Raw genomic sequence first — 27,955 nt, 5'->3', positions numbered from 1 at the left:
AGTTGCAAGGAGAGGTTAAAAATCCATGCACCAGGGCATGCAGTGCTTCCCAGGGAGTGTAGTGCATTGACCATAGCCTGCATGCCTGTCTTTTTCCTTGGAGGTGGAGGGGAAGTGGAGGACAGAGGCCCCTCACTACATGATTATTCTGCTCAAGTTTATTTTTAACCAGGGAATGTGTTCACACTGTGCAGTGAAATGCAGGAGATAACTGGGTCACTCTGCTCTGCAGCAAGAGCCAGCTCTCTTGACCTTAGCAGACCAAATGTGTGAGATTACTGCGGAGTATTTCTCATTAACACCTTGCTTCTGCTCCAACATCCAGTCTTATTGTTTAGTGTCTTTTTGGTGTCACTGGAAAAATTCTCTTCAGCTTGCAATTTCTTGATGAGAATTTTTTCTCTGCACCTTAGAGAGAATGAAATAGAGGGATGAAGAGACCTCCCATTATGCAGTGCAAACCAAGCTGAGTGTTAGATGCATGGAGTCATCCATCTCAAAGGAATGAAGAGTGCGTTCTAAGTGACATACAAACACTTGCGGCACCTAACAGGGCATTTGAATTGATGTTTATGTGTTTTCATTACATGTTGCTTAATAGCTCGTAAAAAGCAATAGCCTCCCATGAGTCTGTAGCACAGCTTAAATTACAACTTTATGGGAACAATTGCAGTCTGAGGAGAAAGAAAAAATTGTGACTGTAAGGTCGGTCAGGGTGAGAGCTGCCCCAAACCTACATCCACTGCTGTTCCAGGGCTGCAAAAGATTTGAGATGAAAGTCATTGTAGTTGTATCTGCACTGAGAATAACTAGAGGTCCAGCCTTGCTCTTTATTCTGGTCTCCAACATTCACAGTCATGTCCTTTCCACTTGGGCATAGCACAGCAGGCTGACGTCCTTGTCCGTGTACTCTGGGCAGATGAGGTGCTGAGGGAGTTAATATGTTGAAATTCTTCTAGTTACCCCAAGTGCAACTCCTGCTCAGCAGTGCAATAGGTGGGACTCGAAGGTCTGTCACCCGTGTGCCTGCTGCCAATGAGGTGAGAAGGGTTGGTGTACTGCTGCCTGCTCTTGGGAGCTAGGGCAAGTGGAAGCACTTTCTTCCTTGCAGCAAAGGGACCAGCTACTGTGGAAGTGTGGCTTTGATGGAAGTGTTTGCAAATATGCAACAGCTGACAAAGGCCTGGCCTGTGCCGTAGCCAGTCCTGATGGCTCTGATACCTGAGATGCAGGACCAGTACTGAAGGTCTGGGGGACAGTCAGCAGTGTTTTGTAGTTTGGGGGTTGTTCCAGGAGAGGAGTAAAGGACAAGAATGCAGAGACCTTTAGCACAGAGTTGAGCAATGTTGTTGAAAGTGAAACAAAGGATTAATACGAGGAACAGGGTGAGAGTAACAGCAAGAGCTGTTCTTCCTGGGTGACAGGAGGCTCTCTTAGTTTGGTCCTGCTGGGCCATGGAAATTGTCTCCTATGGGGGAGCAGAAGTCACAGCTGCAGGTCCCTCCCAGGCAGGGTTGTTCACTTCACCCTGTCCTAAGTTCCCGCAGTGAAACAGTCTGGCTTGTTCCCTTTTAGGGGTTTAGTACTGGTTCTTGCATCTAGGCTTTAACAGTGTCCATGGCTCTTTGTGTTGAGCAGGGACCAGCGCATCAGCCAGGATGTGGAGAGGTTCTGCAGGCAGCTCAGCTCCATGGCCAGCAAGCTCGTCATCTCACCTTTCACGCTGGCCTACTACACACACCAGTGCTTTCACAGGTAAGGGTGCATCCTGGCCATGCTTTCATGTCTCTATCCTATGCTCTTTTTTGAAGCCTGGCACCCATGTTACAACTCCCCAGGTGGATGTTTGTACGCACAGGTGAGTGGTCTCTGTACTCCAATGGGAATTCTGCCTTGGGGATACTGGGGTGTGCAGTGTTGGCTCCCAAACCTCTGTGAAAGCCAAGAGAGGTCACAGCTGAGGTCTCTGATTTCTTGAGACCAATGATGCAGGAATGTCCTTTTGCTTGGATTGTTAGCTGACCTCTCTTTCTCCTTCTCTGTAGCACAGGCTGGCTAGGCCCAGTGAACATCTTTGGATATTTTGTCATTGGGACAATTGCAAACAAACTATTGATGAGCCCAATTGTGTCTAAACTTGTGCAGCAGGAAAAACTGGAGGGCGATTTCAGGTGAGTCGCAGCTGAGCAGTGTTTTCACTGTTTCTTGGCAACTCCTGTGAAAGCTACATTTTTGTCCCCATTCAGTGCTATGTATGCAGCTGCTTCTCTTGTCTGTGACTTTTCCCCCCACTCAGAGAAACCTACCTGTGCAATCATGCTCCAAAGTCCGTGTACTGATGGACAGTGCCCTTTGTCATGGCAGGCAGTGCCCTTGGTTCAGTCTCCCAGCTCAGTCTTCAGGCTGTTTGCCTGGTCATTGCTGATGTCTCTGCTATGGGTGTGTTGAAGAAAACTGCATGTGGAGCTTCACTGGGTGCAGATGCAAGTTCAGCTAACTGCATCTACTGACAGAAATCAGGTTTTTGCTTCACCATCACTTTCATTAAGTTCCCAAAACATCACAGTCTTTCCATATGCTTTCTAACTCATCTACTCCCCTTGTCTTTGCAGGGTTGGCTGGGTGTGTGGCAGGGGCGTTGCAGCTTTCCCCGGGGCTCAGGGTATTCAAGGACAGCAGCAGAAGCTGGTGTGGCACAGGGAGCCTAGACCAGGGCAGTTAGTTGTGGTGATTCTGTGTGGTCGAGATGCTGGACTAGCAGCAAACAGGGGGACCAAGGGCTAAGAAGTTGTGAGCAGAGAGCAGGATACCAAACAAATGCACCATTGAGCTGGTCCAGAATGATGTCACCATGTGCTAAGCCTTGGTCTCTGGTGCCTTTTTGAGCCTATTGAGTGCTTCTGTCAGGAACTGCCTCAGATCAGTGCTCTGACAGATGTAAGATGAGTTTCCTCTAGCAGGGGTTTTGGCTACATAATTCACTGAGCATTTGTGTACCATTATTATGTTTTTCTTGGTTATCCAGGTTCAAGCACATGCAGATTCGTGTCAATGCAGAACCAGCTGCTTTCTACAGGTTAGTAGTGTTCATTTCTTTATATCCTCATAAGGATCATCCCAGTTCAGGGCATCTTTGTTGTATTTATGTGTCCCACAGGATCCCAAGTCCTGTTGCTGCAGCCAGAGCTTTCTGTCCCCTCCTTTCCACTGTAGCGTCATACAGCCCTGACATGGTGTTCTTTGCATTCTGTGCATCATTTGCAGAAATCCACAAAAACTGGAGACAATTATTTTTCTTCTGCCTCCATTCTGACATCCCTAGAGGCCAGATACAGATTTGGTGCTGACTTAGAGACAATTGCTGATGTTTTGCCAGGTCCTTACCTGGATGATTGATTGAAGTCTTATCGCATGTTGTTCCTCTGGGAACTTGTTACATGTTGCTAACATCCTGCTGTTGCTAACCTGCATTTCTTCTGTGGGTGTGCTAGCTGCTGCCTGGCCAGCTTACCTCTTTGCTCCTCTTGGTCAGTCTGTGCTCTGACCCTCCCTATGCTGTACTGCTGCTCTGAATTTGCTCAGTGCCATTTGCCCCAGAGCTGAGCACACAACTGGAAGCCCAGCAGCACCTCCTTGGTTAGTGATGCCCTGAAGTCTGCTGAGCTGCTGCTTTGTTCACAGAAATGTCGGGAACCCAGGAAAAGAGCCGTGATTTTCCTGTAGCTTGTTTTGGAATGGCAGGAGGTTGTTGCTTCTCTCTTGTCACAAGTCTGCCCTTGCCCTGTGTGTTGTGAAATTGCACTTCTTCCAGGAATTTAAGCAAGTAGCAGCTGTCATCTCTCTGGTCTTCCCTGCCTGTGATCTATATTCGTCTCCTTCCTGCTGTAATGACTGGGCATTTCAAGTGTTGTAGTGCTGTCTCCAAAGTGGTTTGATTCAAAATCACTGCTTTCATAAAGATTTATATTGACAGGTATGAAACTGATTTAAATAACTGAAATCAATCTTGGTTTGCATTGGCAAGTCTGAGTTATCTCTTTGTGGACTGGTTGATTCCTACTGGTTGATTAGAATTTTTTGTAATGGAGAAGATGCTCTAATTGCATACCCTTATTTAAGCTGCAGTACATTTCCTCACAATTTTGAATTGTTTTATTCTGTTACTAAGTAGAAAATGGAAAGTGAATTATACCAGAAAACAGAGTGTCCTACTTCAGTACAATCCGTTAGTAGGAAAGGTTGACTTTGTGAGAAACTAGAATTAAATTGAAATGCACAAAAACAGGCATTTTCATGGTATTCATCTTAATTAAAAATAAAGAAATTTTTTAAAAGGTTGCATTCTTAGAGTCCTGCAAGAGGATGAGCATGAAGCAAGTGGCTGGTTTTGACTGCTCAACTTCTCTAGCTGTTAAACCTTGTCCTCTTGCACCTGCCTGACCACTGTTTTGGTAAAGGAAGAAACAAAAGCTGAGCACTGTCACTTTTTTACTTTTTTTGTTTCTAAGCCTTTGGCAAACTTGCTTTAAAAGTGAAGTGAGTGGAAGGAAAAGAGGAAACCAATACAGGAATCTCTCTTCCTCTGCAACAGAAATAATAGCTCTGGTCCTTGGTGCCTTGCTTGCCTTTAACTCCTTGTGTCCAAGGTTTTGTCCTCTCTGAATGCACGGACAGCAAAGATTGCTGTCAGTAGTTACCTGCTGGGTTGTAGGACAATAAAGCCAAACTGAATTGTAGCCAGATGCATTTTTGAGAAAGAAAATGTATTTTTCTAAGAGCTGAGAATCTTCAGAAATGAGACTTAAAAAATCTTAATTTAGATGTTTTTGTGCAGCTTCTGGCCTTATCTAGTCAGGCCCTTCTCTTGCATGGACTGTGATGGGAGTGTGGGTATGTACTGAGCACAAGCCTGTGTTAGATGTCAGGGGCAATAGCTGCTGTGGCTATATCTCTGGAGTGAGATGTGGAGCTCTCTGCATTTTGCCACCTGAGGGCAGCCCAGGCCTTGCAAAACAGCAGAAGGAGCTACTGCACTTGCTGAAGGTGGTGGTTTAGAGCTGAGATGTCTCCTTGCTACTGGCTCAGCCTGACCATGGGAGCATCACCGCAAAATTGGCTGGTGGGTGACCCGATGGAGATAGCCCTGGAAAGGGGGAGTTGTGGGGCTGGGGTCGCCCCCACTGGGGGCTGCACTGCTCAGAACTTGTCTTTGACCCACTCCTTTGAAGTGGGAAATAGGAAGAGGTGACCTGGGGCTGCTGGCCACGTAGGCTGTGTGGGCTTATTATCACCTCCTGGACTCCCCTCTGCCCTCTCCTTTCTGGCTCTAGCTGTGTAGCGGTTCCATCCCAGTCTTCCACCCAGGCTCTGCTTGGGAAATGTGTTTGACCTGGGGTGTGCATTGCTCCGGGCTGGGGCCTTGCAGACAGTGACCCTGTTTGCAATAGCAGCATCCACAGGCTCTGGGAGAGATTTGCAAGACTGCTTGTTTCAGCCAGTTTCTTGATGATGCTCTTCAGGAAGGTGCTCTTGGCTGTTCAGTTCCTGCTCAATGAAGAGCTTGTTACTTGGAAGTTAAGGTGCCAGACTTGTTCCAAGCCTCCATTTTAAAGCCCATGGGTCCTGGGATGTCTGTTGCAATCTTATTTTACAGGGCTGGGCGAGTGGAGCACATGCGCACGGACCGGAGGCTGCAGAGCCTGCTGCAGACCCAGAGAGAGCTGATAGGCAAGGAGCTGTGGCTATACAGTGAGTGGGGAGTTTGAGGGGTGAAGTGGGGTGTGTGGTAGCTCCATTGTGGTGGTCCACAGGCACGGGAACTCTACTGGTAGAGCACTTGGGTGGGTGCTGCGTTTTCCTCTCCCGCCTCTTGCTGGTTCATGAAAGCCCTGAGGGTGAACAGAGGGTGTCTCCTGGAGTCCTAAATGGGAATCCTATTGTGTAAAAGCCTCATAAAGAGGCAGAGCTGTGGAGAACCTAGGAATCTGGCTTTCTGGGGGGCAGGTGTTCAAAGGCCAGGAAAAGAGGGAAAGGCTTAAGCTTTGGGGAAGGAGAAGATGGTGTATGTGGTTGGAAGCTGTGGAAACTTCTTTCCTATAGAGCATATCCCTTAAGCATAGTTGTCCTCTGAAAATCTCCCTTCTCCCACTGTCAATGAGTCCAGGTTTTGGCTTTAAATGACCACTATAAAGACAGCTCTTCCTCATCTCAGAAGCACAGTGAGCTTCTGAGCAATGTGTGGGAGGGAGAGCCCTGAACAGAGGTGTCTGTGGGAATTTGGGGTCTTAAGTCTTTCTGCCTGTTGTGTGCTCCAAGATACACTTCATGGAAAACCATCTCAACCCAGAGCTTCCTTTTTGCAATCCCTCCTGTTTACTGTGAGTCAGCCAGACCCCTGAAACATAGAAACAAGCAGGCAAAGTGACTTTTGCCCCATGGTGGTTCCTGAGCTGTATGTCTGGAGGTTTCTCTGTTCAGGAGTCTGCCCCAAAGTGCTCTTTGCTTGGCAAATGAATTTTCACCCTAGTGCTTGTGCAGTCCTGTGAAATGAGTTCTGCTCTGGTGCATCATAAAGGGCTGAGACGAAAACATGCGTATTCCTCTGGCTGGGCTCATGGGCCACATTTGAGCCTGACTGGGGCAGAGGTTCCCACTCTAACTCTTATCTTCTCTCAATGTGTTTCTGCCCAGTTGGGATCAACACCTTTGACTATCTGGGTAGCATCCTGAGCTACGTGGTCATTGCCATTCCCATTTTTTCTGGGGTCTACAGTGACCTGAGTCCAACAGAGCTCAGTGCCCTCGTCAGCAAGGTGAGTTAAGGGTTATATCCCATTGTGGATGGTGAGCAGGCACTGAGGATGGAGGTTTCATATGGGGCTGGTGGCCCTGGGGCTGGATAGTCATGCAGCACTTGACCTTCAGGTTAGACTGTCCCTAGCCATGGTGTCATGGAAATAGGAGCTTGTAGCCAGCTGGTATATGATTAACCTGTCAAGGTCACATCTACATAAGTGTTTATTAGCTCAGACCTGAGTGTCTAAAAAATAGCGAGATCAGAAAGTCTCTGGCTTTCAGCAGTGTGGGGGCATTGTGCTCAGTGCTGCACGTCTGCCCGTGGTGACCACAGCCACCAGTGAGGCTGAGCTGGCTTGCATTTGCCTTCCTGACCTGACTCTTTACCAGATACTCAAAACTGGCTTCTGATAGAGAATGCAGAGCTAAAAATAGCTAAGTGAACACTGCCGGCTGAAACACCCTCTTCTGAGCCATATACGGTGCTGGTGGCATGGATCTACGTGACGTAGGGCAAGTGTGCTGGACCCTGGGCTGGCCAGCAGGCACTCTGCAAATACCATCCCTGGGTGGCAGGACATGTGTCCACCTGGCAAGAACTGCTGCACTGAGCAGGGAAGCCCTGTTCCTTTCAACTGTGGTCATCTTCTCCTTCACTCCCACCACCATGGGTGACTTCACAACCTCTCATTGATCTTGCAAAGTCAGCTGACATGGCCAAATATGTGGACTCCTTGGCTGCCTCCTTGCAGTCTTGAAGTAAGAGACAGCACCCCAGCTCAGCACTGACCCTTACTCTGGCGTGTGATTTCTCCCCAGAATGCTTTTGTTTCCATCTACCTCATTGGCTGCTTCAGCCAGCTCATAGATCTCTCCAGCACTGTGACCGATGTAGCTGGCTACACACACAGGTGAGCTTCTCTGTCAGCACATCTCTGGGAGAAAGGGAGGTGCAGGACAAGACTCTGCCCATGTCCGTACTAAAAAAATGAGAAAAAATTGCTTGTGTGCAAACATGGGCATGTTTGGATATTGTGAGGAGGCTGCTGGAGTTGTCCATAGCATTCATGCAACCTCTTGTTTGTCTAGGATTGGTGAACTGCAGGAGACCTTGCTGAGCCTTGGCAGAAAAAAAAATGGTAACTACTCGGAAGCCAAAACGAGCTGGGATTTGGACGGGTGAGTCTCCTCTCAGCAACTGGCTGGCTTACAGCTTACATGCCAGAGTGTGAGGCTGCTGTGGGATGGAGGTGGCCCCTGGTATCAGAATCTGTTGCACACGGTTGGAGTAGGCAGTGCTCACTGTGATTTGTCGTTCCTGGGGTGTGTGGGGCAAGGCTGCTGTCACAGAGACACAGGAGGTCTAAGGTGCCTGATTTTTGACAATCTCAGCGTGGTCACTTACCCCCAGATCTCTCCTTCTTTGTCTTGGTGGTGGCCCAGCAGCCATTTTGGGGAGGACCCAGTGCCAAGGGACACAGCTTTCCTTCTGGACCAAGTGACACTTTCGGTGCCATCCTCTGGCAAGCTGCTCATCAAGGACTTGAGCCTCAGGATCTCACAAGGAAACAGTGTGATGATTGTGGGAAACACTGGTACAGGGAAGACATCTCTCCTGAGGGTCCTTGGAGGACTCTGGGAGAGCACACGGGGTAAGGACTGCTACATGCTGCAGCCTTCTCTTTCTCAACCAAGGCTGCTCTGAGTTTGGAAGGTGGTCTTGTGAGGCCAGTGCCACCTTGTGATGGTGAATGTGTCACTGATCCACCGATTGGAGCCAGCCGTCTATCACATTCTGTGGCTCTCATTGTTTTGTCCTGTGTTGCAAACACACTTTTGTGGGGATTTGTTGGCTACTTCATGGGACAGGACTACACAGGGGGCAGTGGGGAGTTGCTGGTATTGCAGGCTTGACTGAGTGTGTCTCTGTGCAGGGAGCATCAAGATGCTGACCTGCTTTGGCCCCCGGGGAGTGGTATTCCTACCACAGCGGCCCTTCTTCACCGACGGAAGCCTGCGTGAGCAGGTGAGCCCAGGGACTGTCTCTACTCTGGCCTCAGCTCTGCTCCCAGCTGTGGTCATGCCCTGTGAACCTATATGGTGCGGATAGGCCTGCAAGAGGGAGGATGCCTGTGGCTGCTCTTTCCCTTGTGCCTGAGTTCATTCCACCTCCTTTGCATATCTGAAGGACTGCGTCCAGCTCCCTCAACATGGTTTCTTTTGCTCTGTTAAACAGGTGATCTATCCCCTGAAGGAGATCTATCCAGTTTCAGGTATGTGGAAATTCATTAGAGCAATTAACCAACCCCGTGGTGTCGGCTCACTGTCCTGTACTCAGTGTAGCTTCTCCCCTACCATGGCCCATCAAGAACACTCATCTGTTTTGTTTTTGTTGCTCTGCTTTTCCCTACAAGATTTACGTTAGTGTACGTTAAGGTCAGCTCTGTGTACCCTCCCTTCTGGGAGGGAACATATTCACTTGATAAGAATTTACTCTCTTAGTACAATGAGAACAAGCTGACCATGCTCTACCTGCTGTGCTAGACATGATACATGTTGCTGTTGGGATACATCTGATATGTCTGGCACAGTCTGACTTTGGGCAAGCCATGTTTGTCTCATTTTCCATTCACCTTCATCTTTCACTGTTTCTCTTTTTCAAATGATATCCCAGGGCTTTGCATTCTCTTGAGGTCAGAATACATAGATCCTTTTTTCTTCCTTACCCTCTTCCCAAGTCAGACCACATGAGGTCTGCTGTAGCTTGGAGATGTCCAGCAGTGTTATCTGCTGCTTTCAAACACTTGGGAGTCACAATCTTGCTGAGAGTAGCTACAGCCACCAGCTACTGTTGAGGCTGTTCAGCAGCTTCGTAGAGGTCCATGGCAGATGCACAGCCCTTCTACTCAGGTTCCATAGATGTTGACTGTACCAGCTCAAATGTATGTTCTGCTCCACAGCTGATTCACCCTGAGGTTTTTCTCATCCCACATAGCGTCCTTTTGCTGGCTATTACCTGAGCCCTGTTTCCCTGACTCCACCACCTGCAGTGTGCAATCTCAGCTGTAAGAGCAAAACTGGTAGGCAGGGCCTTGGCAATTGAAGCCTGGATCCTTGTGTTCTGGCTGTGTCCATCTGTGGCCATGGACTGACCCAAATGTCAGGTGTATCTGTGGAACCCAGCTACCTACTGGCATGCTGCTCACAGGCATGGTTAACATTTTTAAGGAAAGGTCAGTCTTTGAGGCTATCTGTGCCAAAGCTCAGGACCTGGTATAATTAAGGGATCGGGTCAGCTACACTGAATGTCCCACCGACTCCTCTGGGCAGCTGTGGCTTCAGCACACATTGCCCTTGCTTATGCTTTGCAGCTTTCTCCCCAGGGTCTGCAGATGATGAAAGAATTGTGCGATTCCTGGAGCTGGCTGGGCTGGTGAGTCACTGGTAGTGCTGCTGCCTTCTTTCCTGGTGCTGCCAGTGAAGGAAGAAGGGATGATTTTTTTGTGGCAGCACAGCATGACTGTGTGCTGGACTTATGTGGGGACATTGTAGCTGGGGCACGACTGTCTATGGGACAGGAGGAGGGATAAGGAGCAACTTCAGCTCAAGTGGGGAAAGCGAGACTAGCAGGAAAGTCTGACTGTCAGCTCAGAGCCTTGGGCTGACAGGGTTGGTGACTGTGTTCACAAGTCTGCTGTGCTCTTTGCAGACTGATTTGCTGGCAAGGGCTGGAGGACTGGATGAGCAGGTGGACTGGAACTGGTAAGGGCGCTCACTATCTGCATGAATTTGGCTGATTTCTTTGAGTGGGGAACACTTCTAAGCAGCATGGCGAGGGGCACAAGGGACATAGAGACAGTTGCTTGTTGATGTCTCTGATATCAGAAGCCATATAATTTTCAGCAAACAAGTTCTGTTTCTTGTGGGAGGTATTGAATCTTGACCCTGCTGCAGGTATGACATCCTGTCTCCAGGGGAGATGCAGAGACTCTCATTTGCACGGCTCTTCTACCTCCAACCAAAATATGCGGGTGAGTGACTGACTACTAAAGAAAAGGGGAGGAGGGAAGGCAGGGCCTCTGGTGTAAAGAGAAGCTGGAACAGAGACAGCTCATGAAATCTCTTGTTTGCTAGGAGCATGCTTCACCTTGGCCATTATTTTAGCAGCATTGCGCACAGAGGATTCAGTTGTGAAAACATTTCATTATTTGTGTGGAGGATGGTAAATCAAGAACTGTACATAAGACATACTCTTCTTAGGGAATTAGTGATTAATGTTCTTCGTCCAGGTCCAATGGCACCTGTCCAATGGCAGGTGTCCTTCCATTGCTATGTAAAGAAGCGTTTATGCTGGGGATGTGGTGGCAGCTGCCATATCTGAAGCTCACAAACATCTGTAGGGTCGTGGAAGCAATATGGGAAATTTAGCCATGACATGGCAAAAGAAGACAAGAACCAGTGGAGAAACAGTCCTGAGAGATCACAGAAGCATCTGTGATTAGCTGATGGAGCCAATTCCTTAGTCTCTTCTGGGTGGGCTGTTGGAGGACTTGCCATGAGGGCCAGAGTGGATGTGGGTGAACAGAGCAGCCAGTGTCAGCAGCAGGCAGCCACAGGTAAGTACCTCTCTTTCCCCTGAAGCCTGCATCACAGCTCAGTGCTGTCTGGGCAAAAGGAACCTGTGGATTGCAAACTAAAAACTGTAGAGATGGTGTAAAACAAATTGAATTTTTCTGCTCCAGATCTGTAGTATTTACCCTTAACAGTCAGGAAGGTGCTGCAGGCCATCCTAGCAGCTCCACATGTGGTGTGCTGGAACGGTGCACTGGCTGCTGCTCAGCTTGGTGCTGTGGCACGTGGCTTGTCTTGAGAAGGTCATGTCTCGGCTTTCTCACTGGGGGGATGAGGCAGTGGCTGGCAGCTGTTGAGGGAGAGGAATGAGGAGAACAGTGCAGTTTGGATGGATTCAAGGACTTGGGAAGGACAGCTTTCTAAATTGACTGACACCAGCTGTGCTAGAGGAATACCAGAGTCCTTAGGCTTTTCCTCCTTGCCTTCTTTAGATGCTCTTGGTGAACTCCAGTTAATAAGTGAAATGTTCTTGGCAGTTGCTGCTCTTTTGCCTAGGGGAAATATCTGGCTGGGAGAGGATTTGTGAGGTTTACGATGTTTCTTTCAGTGCTAGATGAAGCCACTAGTGCCTTGACAGAAGAGGTGGAGCATGAACTGTATCGTCTGTGCCTTCAGCTGGGCATGACGCTGATCAGCGTGGGACACAGACCCAGCCTGGAAAAGGTGAGGCAGGGAGACAGCATTCCATACCTCCCTGGTGGTGGCAAGATAGAGGAGGTAGAGAGGGTCTCCAGCGAGCAGAGGGGAGTGACTAAGGCTGGAGTACATCACTGTGGGAGGACATGCCCTTGTAGAGACATCCTTCAACATTGTGTTATTGAATTACAGTTCCACAGCTGGATTTTGAAACTTCATGGGGAGGGAAGATGGGAGCTCATTCGATGCGAGAAGATGAAGCGGCTCCCTGCTGGGGAAGGACACTGAAAAACATGCCCTTGTCTGGCCAGACGCAGAACCTGCATATCTGGGAGAGCTCTCAATAGCAGACATGGAGCTGCCAAGCCAGCAGCTGTCAACATATGATTCAAACAGTGGAAGACCAATTCTGGATTTTGTTGATGGACACAGAGCATGTCAGAACTCATAGTGTGGGGTTCTGTCAGGAGCAGACAGCTATGCCATCCTTCTCCCAGCCTCCTTCTGCCTCCCTGGCTCTCATGTGGGAAAGGGGTGAGCTGCTAGGTTGCCCAAAGAGAAGATACTGCCTCATGGGCCTTGTAGGAACAAGGGCCAGAGGAACCTCTGCTTTGTCCAGGATGCAGTGGTGCGAGGCTAGGATGCAGCCTCCTTTTCTGCCCTCTGTGCCTTTCTGGGAGCTCTGTCTTTGATACACAGCTCTGCAGAACAGATTTCTGTACTTTGTGGCTCTATTGAGGGTTGTGTTCCCCAGGAGGTGCATTGTAAGGGGAGGAGAATGCTAGCACAGAGAAGGGGTGTGTCTCTGCTCTCCTTATGACACATAGCTACATGTAAAAGGAACATTTTTGTATTAAAATATGGAGCCTGTTTTCAAACTATTTTTATGGAGAAGAGTCAATATTTGTTAACTGGACTGCTGGATGTTTTCTTTCTGGGGTTTGCTTTGGAGGAGATGCTTGTATGGTCCTGGACTAGACTGGCTGAAGAGCACAGCAGGGGTAGGAGTAATATACCTATCCAGCACTAGCAATCCTGCCCTGCTGCTATCTCCACAGCTACTGCAAGGCACAAGGAACCCTAAGGAGGGATTTTGGCCCTCTCCCTTTAGGGTAGGAAACATAGCTTGTCTCCCCTTACTGTTCTGCCTGTGATGAGTCATGTTGTCTCACCTGCCTCATATATGTGTGTGGAGACAGGTTTTGAGGGTCTCTGTGTTGTGAAGAGGTCACTCTGAGAATGCAGTGGAGGTGTGGTCTCTGAGCACTTACTCCCACTTGCTTAGTGGAAATTCTGGATGTTTCCCTAGTTTTGCAGTGAAGGTAGAGGAGGTGGCTGCTGGCAGAGCCAAGCTAGTAGCTCTTCTGCCCCTCCACAAGGTGCTTGTGTCCCTCTATGATCTGCTGCACGGCTTCATGGTCATCCAGTGTGGTCAGGTCCCCAAGCTCACTGGCCTTGTCCTCCACGATTTTCCGTAGCACCCGACGCATAATCTTACCCGAGCGTGTCTTGGGCAGCCGGTGTGTGACCTGTGATGGGGAGGAGCAGAATTAAGGCTGAGGTAAAGGAGTTGGCCAAGCTGCCAGGGTGCTGGAGCAGCCTGCATGTGTTACCTGAACGTAATCTGGAGCTGCGTACTTAGCGATCTTCTTGGAGATGAGCTCGTGTAGCTCAGCAGCAAGAGTCTCCTGTGTGTAGCCACTGTCCTTCTTCAGCACAACAAACACGTAGGCTCCTGGCAGAAAGACCTGAGGTTACTGAGCACCGTGTACACCATGCTCCTGAGGGCCTGCCTGGACTTAGAGCCAGGAGAGAACTTCTCTGCCGGTAGCCTCTGGGGATGCTCTGTAGCCAAAGCTGTGAGTGTTTTTGACCATGATGCTGCTGCTGTCACCTTATGCAAAGCCTAACTGGTCTTGTGCAGTTGTGATGGCTGTGCTGAGATCCCTGCTAACGTGCTGTCTGGTGTGGACACAGCCACAGTGTCACTTCTGACTGCAGTCCCTTAGCCCCAGGGGAGATGTTTCAGGGGCAGGAAATCGAGCATCTTACCTTCTCCCTTGATCTCGTGTGGGTAGCCGATGACGGCAGACTCTGCCACTGCCACATGATGATTCTGGAAGAGAACAGGGCTGGGGTTTGGCTTGGTGCTTTCAGCAGGCTGGCTGCCACCTGGGAGCTACCCTGAGCTGGCTTGGCTACTGCAGCCCACGGTAATGCAGAGAGATAAGGAAGGGCCTCGGGTGGCCTCTACCCTTTTTCCTTCTTGCCTCAGTAGGTCTGCAAACACAAGTCTTTTCACCCTGCCCCTGGTTGCTTTAGGCTTGCACCTTGTAGACCCTGTTCTGTGCCTATAGGTTGCTCCACCAGGTCCCACAATCTTCACTGGCCTCCTTAACATGCTCCTCCTTAACATGTCTGACTGCTGCTTTGGGATTCACCCACTTAGAGCATCAGCCTTACCAAGCTTTGTCTCTCCCTTGCTGTAGAGAGCCAGAATGAGAGAGGAAAGGGTGGGAAGCTGTTCCCACAGGCAGGCTGTGGGTCCAACACAGTTCCCTGCTGCTATAGCAGCAGCGTATTTCCATCTGGGGATTTAAGAGAGACCTCCCTGAGCACTACCAGTGTGCCTTTGCTGTTTCCTTGGATGGCTTTACCTCCCACCCAGTCCTCTTACCACAACATCCTCCACCTCTGCAGTGCCCAGCCGGTGTCCACTGATGTTAATTATGTCATCCAGCCGTCCTGTTAGCTGGTAGTAGCCCTTCCTGGTACGATACGCACCGTCCCCAGTGAAGAAAAAACCTGCCAGAACCATGCCATGGTCACTTGTTGCAGTGAGCATCTGAGCTGCTCACCAGCTGGGTTTTCACCTTGCCCCGTTTTCCTCTCTGTTGGCACCAGGGCTCATGTACTCTGTGCCTTCCTCAACTGCTCAGAGTGAAGGTGCCTACCTTCCTTGTTAGTCTTCTGCCTCTTTTGGTGCCTGGTCTATCATCAGGCTCCTTCCCTCATTCTGCAGTGTGCTGGCTAATGTCCAGCCTACCTCATCACCTCATGCTGGGAACACTTTGCTCCAGTGCAGGTGCCTGTGGTCTTGCTGCTTCACCTCTTAGCTTCACATCAAAACACATACATTCTGGGGCTTGCTCAGTGCCTTGGGGTGAGTGATAGAAGCTGACAGGATTTGCAAGAGATGCACCAAGAGGTCTGTCTGTGCTCAAGGGGATTGGGGGCAGAAAGACAAATCCACTACCTTAAGACAATGTGTGATCCAATGGGGAAGGTTGGTGAGAGAGACCCATTCCCAGGGCAATGCTGTGGTAACAGGCCTGGGGAAATGAAGGGCCTCAGCACTGAGGAGGATCTATGGAAGAACAAAGCAGCCGTACCAGCTCTCCTGAGTCCTGCCTCCTTTCAGAAAGCCAGCAGGCAGACACGATCATACCCAACCGAACATCTCTTCAGTGCCCTGCCACCTGTTTTCCTTACCTGGATAAGGAGTCAGATAGGTTTCCAAAAACCTCTTGTGGTCATTGTAAATGGTTCGTGCCATACCTGGCCAGGCTTGTGAGATGCAAAGGGCTCCAGAGATGTTGTTTTCTAGAAGGACATTTCCCTGTAAAATAGTTACTTTTTAGTAACCATGGCTGAGGGTACTTGGGATGTTTAGTTATTGCCTCTTTTAACAACCCTGTGATGGAAATGTCAGGGAAGGCAGTGAGGAGGGTCCTTTGCTCCCCACTCCAACAGGACAGGCTTAGTCTCTCCCAGCCCCAAACTGCCTACCATGGTGGGATGCAGGGCCCCTCCAGGGATACTGGATGTTCCTGCCTAGCTACCTCACCTTGGAAAGATGTGCCAGGGAGCCCAAGCACAGCCTGTCTTGTCAGGACAGTGCGAACTAGAAAGCAGTTCAACTTCTGCACTAGTTGGAAGGACAGCTTCACTGTTTGTCCCTTTCCAGTAAGAAGGTTGCTGTCCAGCAGAGGTGAGCAGGAAAGACATGTTTACAGCTCTCCACTCCCATCAGCAAGTATATTCTGCAAGTGTCTGGTGGAAAGTGGGCTGAGCCAGTGCCTGAACTGCAGGTTATAAATATACCTTGTCATCTAAGAGGGTGGGGCTTATCCCAAAAAAGGGTCTCATAGCCATGCCTGGAAGGATTTCTGCTCCGGGATTAGAAGGACGGGGTGAGATACAGATGCCTCCTGTTTCTGAAGAAAAAGAAACCATAATGCTCATCAAAGTTGGGAACAAGAAGAAAGCCAAGTAGCACTGTTTGGCTAGCAGCCTTTATCCTGGCCCCACTGCACGTGGCACAGGCTGTGGCTGGGTTTGCCAGAGAGCTGGGGAAGGCTCTTAGCAGATGGATGATGTGCTCATTTAGTTCAGCAGGAATCTGCCGAGATGTGCCATCAAATCCCCCGTGTTTGTCTAGGTTAGCTTTAAAGGCCATTTCTCTTTTTCATGTTTAGGTGCTCCTGGGCCCTTACAGCCTTGCTCATACAAGACTGTCAGTAACAACCATTATCACTTGGCCAACAAAGCTGCAGGTCACTCCTAAAGCCTGGGAGAGCAGAAGCTGGAACAAGGAGTCAGTCATATGCATCTCACCGGTTTGCCACCATGTGTCCACTACTGGGCATCGTGTCTCGCCAACCACATGGAAGTACCATTCCCATGCCTCCTTGTTGATGGGTTCCCCCACTGCAAGGGGAAAGACAAGGGAGCAGAGCAGAAAAATCAGGTTCAGGACACAGCTTCCCATGACCTGCTTGTGGAGCCATCCCCAAATAGTGTAGTGTCCTGACTTTGGGGTCTCATGTTGCTGCTGTTCTTGGCATTTGTGGGAAGAGGCAGAATCTGATGCGCAAGGATTTGCTGCTCCAGCCCACACTGCTGCACTTACCTGAGCCAAGCACTTTGAGAGAAGAGCGGTCATACTTCTTCACCCATTCATCACCGTATCGCAGGAGCAGGCGGATGGCAGTGGGCGCCCCATAGAACTGGTTAATTCTTAACCTCTCTACTGTTTCCCAGTAGCGGCCTGGAATGGAAACAGGGCCAGTGAGCACCCACACAGGTCCTCCCAGCCCAACACCAAGATAAAGATAGAAGAGGTGAGAACAAAGGCTCTCTAGCAGTGCCAGGACCCTCAGCCAAGTTAATCCCATGATGGGAAGGACTGAAGCTGTTCAGGAGCAGCAGCAGGCCCTTTTCCTCCAAATCACATAGCTCTGCTACTCTCCCTGCTGCAGGGAGGGGCAGGGAATAACAGCTCCACCCCTGGAGAAGCAGCAGTGGCTTCCTAAGCAGAAGAAAAGACTCTTCCCCTGGTAGCTCTCTACTGGGCATAGCCTGCGGTCTGCTCCTGAGGCAGCAGAGCCATTGCTGCATGTGTCCTGGCATCAGGCTGCCTGCAGGTGTTGCAGGGTGCTGTGGAATATCCCAGCTCCCCCGAGACACCTCACTCACCAGGGTTAGGATGGACAGGAGTGCTCTCAAAAAGGACTGTGGTGCCACCATTGCAGAGAGGGCCGTAGACCACATAGGTATGCCCCGTGATCCAGCCAATGTCTGCCACACAGCCAAAGATGTCCCTGTCCTGGTAGTCGAACACGTACTAAACAAGAGAAGAGAGGCAGTGAGGGGTAGTGCCAGGGCCTGCCTTCCTCGCAAGGGGGACAACAGGGAGCAGTGTACTCTCTCTCAGCCCTAACATTACTGCATCCTTCTATCTTCCTACCACCCCTGCAGGGACTTTTCTTCCTGCAGAGTTTTTGAAAACATCAGAAAAAAAAATAAAATTAAGGTACTTTATGAAGTTGAAGGAGATAGACACTTAATAAAAAAAAAGAACAGCCAAATTTACACTTTTCCAAAGGAGAAAAGTGCAAAAAAACCCCCAGCCTTTCCTTCCTTTTGCTGATGTCTAGACGAGGCTGATCCAAGTATCCTGTAGCATCAAAACAGAACCTTCTGGCTAAGGAATGTCCCTCTGTACTTACATGCCTGCATGTAAGGAGAGGAGTTGTAGGCAAGAGCAAAGTGGTAGAGAACTCTATGAATCTCTCCTGGGCACTTTTGGGCTCCTGGACAATAAACACTCAGGAAACCCTGAGCTCATCAAGGACCCCAGCATAGGAGCATTGAGGCAGCAAGCAGAGGGACCATGTGATACTTTGGCTCAGAGCAACCCCAACTTGCCCACAAAAATTGGAACCTCTCCACCTCAGCTGGATGAGTGCTGTTCTGTGCCTGCCGGCAGGCGGAAAGCAGAACACGCTCTTCTTCCCACTGCCCCATTTATTCCTTGGGAGAGCCTTGGCTGCAAGGCCAGAATATGAAGGAAGGATGCCTACCCTGTGCAGGGCAGAACTGAGTGCTGTCAGATTGGCATCGACACATCCAGTTTCCTTAAGCACTCTCCTTCATTTAATTTTCTTAGTGCCAGGCAAACTTCCTAGGGGCTGATCTCCCAGTAGCCCACCACTTCTTGCTTTCTGCTCTGACTTGTGCGGTTTCAGACTTTCCTGTCTCTTCCTGCAGCTCCATGCTGCAGGCTGCCAGCTGGGGACTCCAGGGCCCCAAGTGTTCCATAATGCTCATAATGGAAAATTCCCCTGCTTCATCTGTCTTTTTTTAACAGAGCAGTGAGTATGGTAGCAGCAGTCTGCCCCATCAAACTGAGGGATCTGTTTCCAGATTTCCAGTGCTCCTGAGAGCTAACATGGCCACGTGCTGCTCACCCCTTGCATTGCATTCTGGTATGGCAGCCCTGGCTCTCACAAACCTACTCTGATGGTCTCAAGTGGGTCACTTATTGTGCCGGGCAAAGCTTAGCTCACAGGAAAATCAAGGGCTTCCACACACCCCGGGAAGTATGGTCTCCAGCATTCACAGCTAACAGAGAAGACCCAGCCAGCCCTGAGCTTGCTTAGTCACAGGGTGCATGGTCTGAGGCACTGCTGGAAAGGCAGTCATGCACAGGGAGAGCCAGACCCAAAATTAAGGGACTGTTCAGTTAGGAACTCCCTCGTACACAGAACCCCATATAATTTCATAGGAATACCCCTTGCAACCATTGCTGTGGCCACATGCATCTCTGTGCTCATTGTCCTTTTATCCAGCTTGGTTAGAGTTTGGTTTTGGCATGTGTCATGGTTAAAGGCTTTCCTCCTACCAAAGATGACCCACACTCTTCAGGTATAGGCCCTTTTTCATGAGGGCACTCACCAGCTTTTACAGATGTTGTTAAATGTGCCCCTCCCAGAAGCACTGCCTTAAATCTCCCCATGAGTTGGGGTACTTACACTTAGGAAAAGCAAACCACAGTTTTTAAGGAGCAAATGGATTCTTCCCCCTCACACAGTTGTGATAGTTTCAGTCTAGGCCTTCCTGGAGACCTGCTTGTAACCAGGAAGGAACTAGAGAAGTGACCAAGGAAGTATTCCATGCTATTCCTTTACATAAACTGAGGTATAAATAAAGCTGGTCAGAGAGACCTCGCTCTCTCTTCTTCCAGTGAGGTTTGGGAACGGTAGATCCTTGTCTCAGTCTTGCTTATCTGGAGCTGAGGCCTGCAGTGACTGTTGTGTACCATGTGTGAGGGGAGAGTGCTGGGCTGCGTCCGGCTGTCGTGCTTTTCTCAAGGGAAGTGGTGAGATTCTGTTAGTTCTTTATTTTGTCAATTACTGGGTTTTTTGATTGTGCATACCTGTTTTGTTTTCATCCATTTTTGTCCCTTTTTGTCCTTTTTTCCCTTTTCCCTTCCCCTCTTTCCCTTCTGGGAGCAATTTGGGGTTTCTGCGTTCATATGTACATAGCACCTTAATTGTATATCTGTAATATATGTAAAATATATATATACATTTTTATATAGCTTTTGCTATTCAGGTTTTTTTTCCTTCTCTCTCTTCTGAGAGCTTTTCTTCTGTAGTCTGTGGGGTTTGGTGGGAAGCCAACTACAACTGGCTACAACAGTAATATAAAATTACCGTCAGGACTGAGCATCCTATCTAGTGGTTCCATCTAGTATAGGGCAGTGAAAGAAAGAAGAAAGCCAAGAAGGTAGCTCAGAGGAATATGTGTTTGGGAGACCCTGCCATGGAGCACCACCTGTAGGCAGATGTGCTTTACTGGGCTGATGCCCTAGGAGGGCTTCCCAGAGACTTGGCACTGGCTAAAGATGGGCTCATAATGCAACAAGGAGCATGTCTATTCCCTGCACTGCCTATGAGCTGCTGGCTCATACGCACTGTGTCGCTGGGATCCATTACCTTGTGTGTGAGAGCTGCAAACAGCAAATAACCAGCTTGGGAATGAACCAAGCCCTTGGGTTTGCCAGTACTGCCTGATGTGTAGAGAAGAAACAACATGTCTTCACTGTCCATGACAGCAGGTTCACAGCATGCATCCTCTTTCATCATCTCCTGCAGGAAAGAGCACAGCAGTTCTTTCAGGGTCTCGCAGCCTCCCCTGTGTTGCTTGTGCACCTGTGTTGCCTGTGTACCTCCCCTGTTGTTCCCCACACCTTCTTGTGCACCTCTCGCCCGAGCGTCCTTCCCCTCTGAGCACCCAGCTCCCCCCAAACATCATTCCTTGTCTCTGCACCTCCACTCCCCTTGCTCAGCAGCCTGAACTCCCTTTCGCCTTGCGGAGCTGGCAAACACTTTCCTCAGTCGGAGCAGACCTGCTGAGTAAGAGGCAGCTATTTTTACACTGCTGCTGCTCTGACCAGCACAGAAGTCTTCCAGGAAGCCTTTCCAGCACTAATTGCTTGCAGATGCGATGAGCAGAGATGGAGAGACTACTGTGTAGCTCCAGGGAGCCAGCAGAAATGCACGGCAGAGGCTCACCTGTTCAGAAACAGTGCTCCATGCTGGCAGCCATAGATAATGGGCACACGAGCAACCTCACTGCCTGCTTCCTTGGACACAAATTGCTAGTAGCACTCACAGAGAATGCCAGATCTGCCAGCAGAGCGGTGTGTGACAGTGCAGTGGCAGTCCAAGGCTGGGTTCACAAAGTAGCAGCCCATGTCTGGTGTGTTTCTAGCCCTCAGTCCACCCTGCTATGAGCCCTGACTTACACTGCCTGCTCCTGAGACCACAGGGCTGGTAGCGTGGGAAGAGACACCAGTAGTCCATCCTGATGGCTCCTGAGACTGTCCTGAACTCATGTGCAGCTCTGGCTGCCGCTGCTGCTGTGGGACAATATCCCCAAATTGTGTCAATGACAGTGAAACTGTCATGGCCAGCCAAGACCCTCTCTCTACCCACTGTCCCTACTCCCAGAGCAAGCGCTTTGCCCAGGAAAAGTGGCAGTAGCACCAGGCAGGCCTCACCTCCTCCAGTGGCACATCTAGGGCTGTCATGGGAACCTTGCTGGTGGTCCTCATGGAAACTAGAACCCGTTTCACTCCGGGGCACTGCTTCACAGCCTGGTCCACTGTCTTCTTTAGTTCAATAACCTTGCCACCTCTCAGCCCCTGGTTCACTGTAATCACTATCTCTGACTGGGCTGCAGAAGACAGAAGAGTCACATAAGCAGCTCTGCCCTTCTCTATCAGTCACACAGCAGTTTGGCTCTACCATGACGCTGCACCTCTCTCTCTGTCTTTCAGCCCATGTTACTCATGTCCTTCATTTAGCAAAACCAGCAGATTTTCCATTAATTCCTGTTGGTGTTGCATCTCCTCACAGGAGATGCTGTATCCCAGCCCTTCAGTCCCATGGATGAAAGAGAAAACCAGTTCATCCCATGGGCTGGAAGGTATTTAGTGAGCTCATGCTATTTCCTGGGTTGCTAATCCCTGCTCCATGGCTATATATGATATCAGGATACCCCCAGATAGCTCAGAGACTTTTACTCAGAAAACCTTTGCCGTCCACACAATCCCCCCAGCTGCTGAACCAGCAAGCTCAACACTGTCCCCCAAGGGAAACACATGTCACTCTTACCCACTGGCTCTTACCATCCCGGATCCTGTCCGCAAGGGACTCTGCACTGAACCCAGCGAACACCACAGCATGCACAGCCCCGATGCGGGCACAGGCCAGCATGCTAGCCACTGCCAGTGGGCATGGGGGCATGTAGATTGTAACCCTGTCACCCCGTTTCACCCCTTGGCGTTTCAAGGTGTTTCCCAGGCGACACGTCAGCTCTAGCAGTTCCCTGCCCAAAGAAGCAATTACACAGTTAGAGACTTTCTTGCAGATTTAACCACTGTGCTTAAAGATAGGGGACCTCAGAGTTATACACAGTTTATCCCTACACTCCTCACTCTGGACGTCCATGGGAGGGCTGTAAAATTCAGTGGGAAGGAAAGCAGAAGACAGACTCTAACATGGGTTATTATTTGTAGAAAAGAAAATAAAGCAGAATGGTTTCTGTACAGCAATGGCCACTGGCAATTGCTCTGGCTCAGCAAGCACATAACAGTGCAGCTGACTTCCACAATGACAGCCTGCTCATTTCTTACCAACCTGTACAACTGGCTTGACACACTATCCTGCATAGCTGGAGGCTACATGTGAGAAGTTAGATATTTTCTCCCATGAAAACAGAATCCTGTGCTTTGCTAAAGCTGAGAAGGTCAAGTCCTCCAGAGCTTGTGCCCACTAGCAAGAACAACAGCTGTAGGAAAGCAGTGAACAAAAAGATGCCTCTCCCGAGAAGCGTCCCTCCCAAAAACCACAGCTTGGATGTCAGTGACTCATTTTATGGAAGGGCTCTCCATGCAGGGAGATTGGCAGGGGTGGATGGTCATATTTGTAGTGTGAGGTCTGGAGCCAGAAAGGACAGAGGGAATTTTAGTGTGCAGGGGAATTTAAGTGAATTCTGCAGCAGAAACTCAGAGAGCAGGCAAATTAAGCTGGAAGGTGGTGACCCCAAACCAACCCAGCAGGGCTGGACAGGCAGTCCTCCAGAGAGCCAAATCCAGCAGCACTGCTGACGTGCAGATGAGAATGGGATTTCTCAACACACACAGACCTGTGAATCTGGCCTGTCTTGCAGACCATTTACCTGTAAGTTTAGACCCCAGGAACCTTGCTGGGAAGGCACACATGTGACTTTCCTGTGCGTTTTACCTACAAGCACTGCAGTGCTGCCCCAAGGATCTTACACCTGCCTCTCCTGCTGGGTAGAGACTCCTCAGGGCCCAGAGGATTTAATCAGGAGGTAGGCTGAAGTTTCAGATCAGCACAAGCAAGCCAACATTCTGTTGATCTATCTACGTGAAGGGATGCTGGATTCCCTCACATGACAGACATCAGTAGATCAGCCCTGTAGATATTCATGCATGCTGCAATAGGACTCGTATGCTGAGAGGTAGTAACTGACCTGTATGTCACCCGTACTTCCTCTCCTGGTTCATCCTTCTCCCAGATTAAGGCCACTTTGTCTGGGGCTGCATGGACGTGACGGTCCAGGCAATTCACTGGAATAGAAAACCCAGTCTCATCAACAGAGAAACCCTCAGTACATCTTACCTCTCACCTCTCATAAAGCCAGCACCAGCAGTCCAGTTTTCAGGTCAGTCAGGGCTGTGTGTAGGCCTTCTCAGCAACCTTGTGCAACATTTGTGGATACTAGCCAGCAGATCACAAGCACCATCCCAACCTCATTACACTCATCACCACTTCAGTACTCACCAATCCCCACTATCAGCTTCCCCCTTAACTGCAACTTTATGCAATCCAGAGCAGAAACTGCCTAAAGCTCCTTTGGAGGTCACATCCACAATGTACTCAGAGTGCCCAGCAAACATTAACTCAACCACCACTCCACCCAGCACTGCCTTGCAGCTACCTCTGGGTGGACTAGGGCAGTTTTTGTGTGGCAGTGCTCCTGAATCACAAATGTAGGACAAAACAAACTTTGCACAGGGAAGCTACAGAGTGCATTTGTCCAAGATGGAAGAGAGCCAGGGCAAAGGCAGAGCACACAGCTGCTGGCTTTCCAGGGACATTGTAAGCTGAGGCTTTGGCTGTTGTTCTTCCAAGAAAAGTTTCCCACATTGTTGGCAGCTGCAGTTTCCTCAGAAGCCTTGTTCACTCTGTGTTTTCCTTAAACCTGCTACTGAAGTCATGGGACGATGCAGCAGCCCTAGTTTGCATACCAAAATGCTTTTATCTCCTGACCATTTGTAGTTTCCCAGGAGAGAAAGAAACATACATGAAAGGGGGAATAATAAGATCTCAAATCCTAAAGGCAAATAACTTCTGCTCTCCTTTCAAAATGGACTACAAGACCTGATTTTCTGAGAGGTTTGTCTCTTATTTTGAACACTGGGACCAACACCACTGTGAGCAGGACAAAGTGTTACCAGCCCCTGGTAGCCCCGCTAAGGCAGTAGCCCCAACCCACAGAAGAGTCTCCCATGACAGTGGGGACTTCCAGTGTGGCTCATTGCTCTTGTATTTTGCTTTCTGCAGATACATCCTGCCTTCGGTGGGCAGGGATGACCTAGTGCAACCCTGTCTGCTGAATGCACAGGGTTTGGTGCTGTTGCCTGTTGCCGGAATGGAGCCACTGCCCTCATGTGGGATCCACAGAGGCTGAGGAAGAGCAGCCTGGCTCCCAGCACACCCCAATCCACCTGCAGCCTCTCCAGAAAGACCCAGCTGCTATCACAGGATAAGCCACAACCTTACACTACAGCCACTGCAGGACCAACCAGACCTTTCGGAATCCCCCTCTCTCCAACCCTGTAACAGTGTGCTCTTCCAATATGCTCCCAGGACTGAAGCCCCACACATAGAATTACCTGCAGGCAATCGGTGGGATCCCATGTCTGCCTCCCTCCTTACCTGCCACGTTCAGCTGCCCACCCAGGAACCAGGAGACCCTGCCCTGGTGCAGATCGCAGTCCTGGACAGAGTGGAAGGGAGTGATCCAGGTGAGTCGGCTCCTTCCTAGTGCTCCCCAGAAGGCATCCCCTTGATCCACTGAAACCTTGTACAAGTCTTGGTGGTCCTTGGGTCTGGAGAAGGTGATGGCTTCGGGCATGTAGGCAGTGAGGGGCCCATGGCTCCAGGCTCGGGCAGCCACCAACCCAAGGGGGCATCTGGGAACCTGAGAAAGAGTTTTGGAGCAGCAGGTCCTGATCAGCAGCCTGGCCATCACCGCAGGGTACCTGCCTCTCACCAAGGAGATGGGTGCCCTGGAGCCCTTCCAGCTGCTCAGGACACCCGGCCCAGGCAAAACCCAGGCCCCTGTGCAAGGTGGGCTATGTCGTCCTGGGCTAACTGGACACAAAGAAGCCCTCCAACACAGGGAGCCTTTCTCCCCTGCCTTGTTCCTCTCCTCCTCTCTTCCAGAGCACTATGGGAAAAAAGAAATTCAATCACTTTGAGGGAGGGGAAAGGGGTGGACTGTAGAAATATTTGACTGAAAATAACCTCCATGCTAATTTGAGTCCTAACAGCCGCTCTTGAACAAGAGCCAGGTTCAGCTTGTGCCTGGCCTCCCCTCGGGGGCCAAGGTGCCTGGGCCAGGCTCTAACAGCCTGCTGCTGCTCCTGCTCCTGCTCTCCCAAGGCTGCTCTTCATCCCCAGACTTCTCTGTTTCATCTCCACTCACCTCCCTCACACCTCCCTCTACTCATCCCCATCTCCTCACCTCCCCTACTGCAGCCCCACAGTCCTCTGCCGGCCTCAAAGGCAGCTTGGGGCAGGTTACCTGTAAGACTTAGGTCCCCCTTCATGCTAGTCAGGAGTGATAGGACCATCCCCTTCCCAAAATTAAAGCCCATTTACTGCAGAGAACTAGGCTGTGTTATCTGTGATGGGCCAGGGAAGGCTTTGCTCACTTGGCTGTCAGCTGCAGGGTGGGGATATTGCATCCCATCCCTTCCCACTGGGCAGATATCAGAGCTTTCCTCTCTGGCAAGTGGGGCTGGGCTCTCTCCCTCCTCCCAAACAGTACAGACCAGCTGTACCATCAGGTGAACTGGGAGCACTCAATGAGGCCATGGTAGAGCAGGGAGTGGTGGTTTGGCATGAAACACTGCAGCCCATCTCCTCACGCTGAGACCTCCCACCATCCACTGTAGCAGAGCAAAGTTTCTTCCCTGCCTCCAAACATCTTTTTTTCTGCTTTCCTTTCCTTCAGGCCCTACATAGGTAGGTTTTTTAAGGCAGAATTTGGAGGTTTCCTTAATTTCATTGACCAGATTCACCTCCCTTCCTAGGGGTCACAAGAGAGGGGCAGAAAAAGGCTTTCCCTGCAAGTAGAGCTGTTCTCAGTAAGGCACACTGATGGGATCAACAGCAGACATGAGAGGTTAGTAGATCTCCTCTTTGCTCTTTGTAGTGTGACACCACTCATGATCTGTGGAGCTGATATGTTTGGTGAACAGGCTGGACACCAGCACAGGGAACAGGATCTATCTGCCATCAGGTACACTCATCGCACGCTACACACCTGGATTGTATCAGAGCTGCCCCAAGGTCGGTGGGTTACCTACAAGGGTTCTGTCACTCTGGGGAAACGCAGTCCTGTGAGCTTACAGTCCCTCCACAAAGTCAAGCCCAACCAGCCTCATCATTCCAGAAGTCTCTTATTTACTATGCACGCCTGCTCTGCTTCTGCATTTTTCCCCTTCCTTTAAGACATTAGGTTTTTCCATCAGACCATGCCCAGATGCCCTTAACAAGGCAGGCAAGTCTCAACTTCTTATCTGGTAACTCAGAATAGGTGCCCACTGCTCTCAAATCAGAGCTCACCTTGCTGGAAATCCTGTCGGTGCCCATCCCTTTCAACCAGCTCCCCTGCATTTGCAGCATCTGGCTGCTGCCTCAGCTCCTCAGGCCAGCTGAGCCCTGCAGCCTGCTCCTGGCAGAGGGGTTGAGTCTGCCCAAAGGTCTGCCTGACTCTCTAACACCATGGCACATGTGATATGGGGTGACTCAAAGCACGAGGGCTGTCCTGGATGCTGAAGTGACTTGTTCTCTGACCAGCTGTATGCTATAACTTCTGCTCTGAGTACAAGCACATCCCTTTCAACTTTGTCTTTCCCTGCGAAGGGAGAGCAGCACCCAAGCCCTGTATTCTCCATGCCTGGGTGGGGAGGAAGGTGCAGATCTCTTTCTATGCTGCTTTGGATCTCCCACCCCTCTCTGGCTACAGCCTGACATCTAATTCCCTCTCAGCTTTGGCTGAACTCACCCTCCTTGAACACTGGTGACCAGACTCATACACAGTATTCCCGTTTAATTTTATTCTTGTTCATATCTTTACAGAGAATGGCACATAAATCACAGATGCTGGATGACTAGAAGTTGTTACAGCTCCATATCTCAAACACCTCAATACTGAATTCTTTTCTCACTGTATATACATTATTTACACCCCATGGGCTAAATCTAACACGTCAAACGACCAGGGAACAAAGACAAACAGGGGTTGGATGAGCGGGCTGAACATTTGACAGAAGAAAAACTGGGGAAAGGGTGCTCACAGCTGAAAGCAGGACAGAAAGGGGCACCTGGAAGTCACTGTCCTACAGCTTTTGGAGAGGGAATAGTGCCCTACTGGGATGGAAAAGTGATGGTACCATGGAGTGGGTTTGGCTGTGTGAGTCTGCATGTGCTTATATGGCATGTATGTACACATTACAGGGTGTATCAGAGTGGATGTGCATGGCTGTCATTCCCTTTAACACTCAGAGGGTGAGCTGGACAAATTTAAATCAATAAATACATTAGGTGGATGTTGTTGTCTCACCTGCAATAATGTATTCAGTAAATAATTTCACCATCTGGCCTCTCTGCAGGGGTACAGGGCTTTGGAGTTTGGGGCAGAGTCAGACCCAATTGTCCAGCATTGCAAGAGCCAGCATTGCAAGAGCCAGCAACATGGGTTGGGGTCACCTCAAACTGCC

The 27,955-nt window shown here is 49.9% G+C and overlaps 2 protein-coding genes across 14 annotated transcripts in view; one reads left to right on the top strand and one right to left on the bottom strand.

Annotated features, from left to right (window-relative positions):
• ABCD4 (ATP binding cassette subfamily D member 4) overlaps positions 1–27,776 on the top strand; it is a 29,918-nt gene extending 2,142 nt beyond the window's left edge. For 3 of the 11 annotated variants that reach the window (XM_032692445.1, XM_032692442.1, XM_032692447.1), the window contains 15 exons: positions 1,639–1,755; positions 2,046–2,171; positions 3,026–3,076; positions 5,654–5,748; positions 6,691–6,812; positions 7,615–7,706; positions 7,885–7,974; positions 8,239–8,447; positions 8,730–8,821; positions 9,032–9,068; positions 10,167–10,228; positions 10,505–10,557; positions 10,750–10,826; positions 11,975–12,090; positions 12,256–12,944. In XM_032692445.1, coding sequence (XP_032548336.1) covers positions 1,639–1,755; positions 2,046–2,171; positions 3,026–3,076; positions 5,654–5,748; positions 6,691–6,812; positions 7,615–7,706; positions 7,885–7,974; positions 8,239–8,447; positions 8,730–8,821; positions 9,032–9,068; positions 10,167–10,228; positions 10,505–10,557; positions 10,750–10,826; positions 11,975–12,090; positions 12,256–12,351 — 1,435 coding nt within the window. In that variant the 3' untranslated portion in view covers positions 12,352–12,944. Of the gene's footprint in view, positions 1–1,638; positions 1,756–2,045; positions 2,172–3,025; positions 3,077–5,653; positions 5,749–6,690; positions 6,813–7,614; positions 7,707–7,884; positions 7,975–8,238; positions 8,448–8,729; positions 8,822–9,031; positions 9,069–10,166; positions 10,229–10,504; positions 10,558–10,749; positions 10,827–11,974; positions 12,091–12,255; positions 12,945–16,541; positions 19,727–24,506; positions 24,971–26,263; positions 26,356–26,385; positions 27,290–27,314 lie in introns of those variants that run through there. The other 8 variants (XM_032692446.1, XM_032692444.1, XR_004357879.1 and 5 more) reach the window with 7 other exon arrangements.
• On the bottom strand, positions 248–25,406 carry LOC116789089 (acetyl-coenzyme A synthetase 2-like, mitochondrial). Of its 3 annotated transcripts, XR_004357875.1 has the most exons (16): positions 24,882–25,406; positions 23,413–23,509; positions 22,043–22,242; positions 21,413–21,588; positions 20,346–20,498; positions 17,542–17,689; positions 16,976–17,113; positions 16,681–16,773; positions 16,168–16,280; positions 15,556–15,682; positions 14,741–14,868; positions 14,116–14,179; positions 13,677–13,798; positions 13,331–13,592; positions 11,553–11,716; positions 248–11,474 (listed from the first exon to the last, which is right to left on the bottom strand). XR_004357875.1 is itself a non-coding variant. In XM_032692440.1 (14 exons), exons 1-14 carry the CDS (start codon positions 25,192–25,194, stop codon positions 13,416–13,418), a joined length of 2,049 nt encoding a protein of 682 aa, XP_032548331.1. In that variant the 5' UTR covers positions 25,195–25,406; the 3' UTR covers positions 12,929–13,415. The 3 variants fall into 3 exon arrangements, 1 of the variants encoding a protein (XP_032548331.1); XM_032692440.1 differs by lacking the exons at positions 248–11,474; positions 11,553–11,716 and having other exon boundaries at positions 12,929–13,592; XR_004357876.1 differs by lacking the exons at positions 248–11,474; positions 11,553–11,716 and having other exon boundaries at positions 13,480–13,592; positions 14,734–14,868.
• Positions 27,777–27,955: the final 179 nt, after the last annotated feature.

The sequence above is a fragment of the Chiroxiphia lanceolata genome, chromosome 6 (genome assembly GCF_009829145.1).
Source record: "Chiroxiphia lanceolata isolate bChiLan1 chromosome 6, bChiLan1.pri, whole genome shotgun sequence".
NCBI lineage: Eukaryota > Metazoa > Chordata > Aves > Passeriformes > Pipridae > Chiroxiphia > Chiroxiphia lanceolata.
The sequence above is the reverse complement of the archived record's forward strand: the minus strand, read 5'-3'. Positions and strand labels throughout refer to the sequence as shown.

What these genes read in the sequence shown, in the direction of transcription:
- LOC116789089 (XM_032692440.1), bottom strand. Translation starts at nt 25,194, where the DNA reads ATGGCCAGGCTGCTGATCAGGACCTGCTGCTCCAAAACTCTTTCTCAG. An exon ending in TCCTGTCCATCCTAACCCTG is followed by an intron (nt 17,114 to 17,541) that starts GTGAGTGAGGTG and finishes TTTCCATTCCAG; the next exon opens with GCCGCTACTGGGAAACAGTA. An exon ending in TCTCAAAGTGCTTGGCTCAG is followed by an intron (nt 16,774 to 16,975) that starts GTAAGTGCAGCA and finishes TTCCCCTTGCAG; the next exon opens with TGGGGGAACCCATCAACAAG.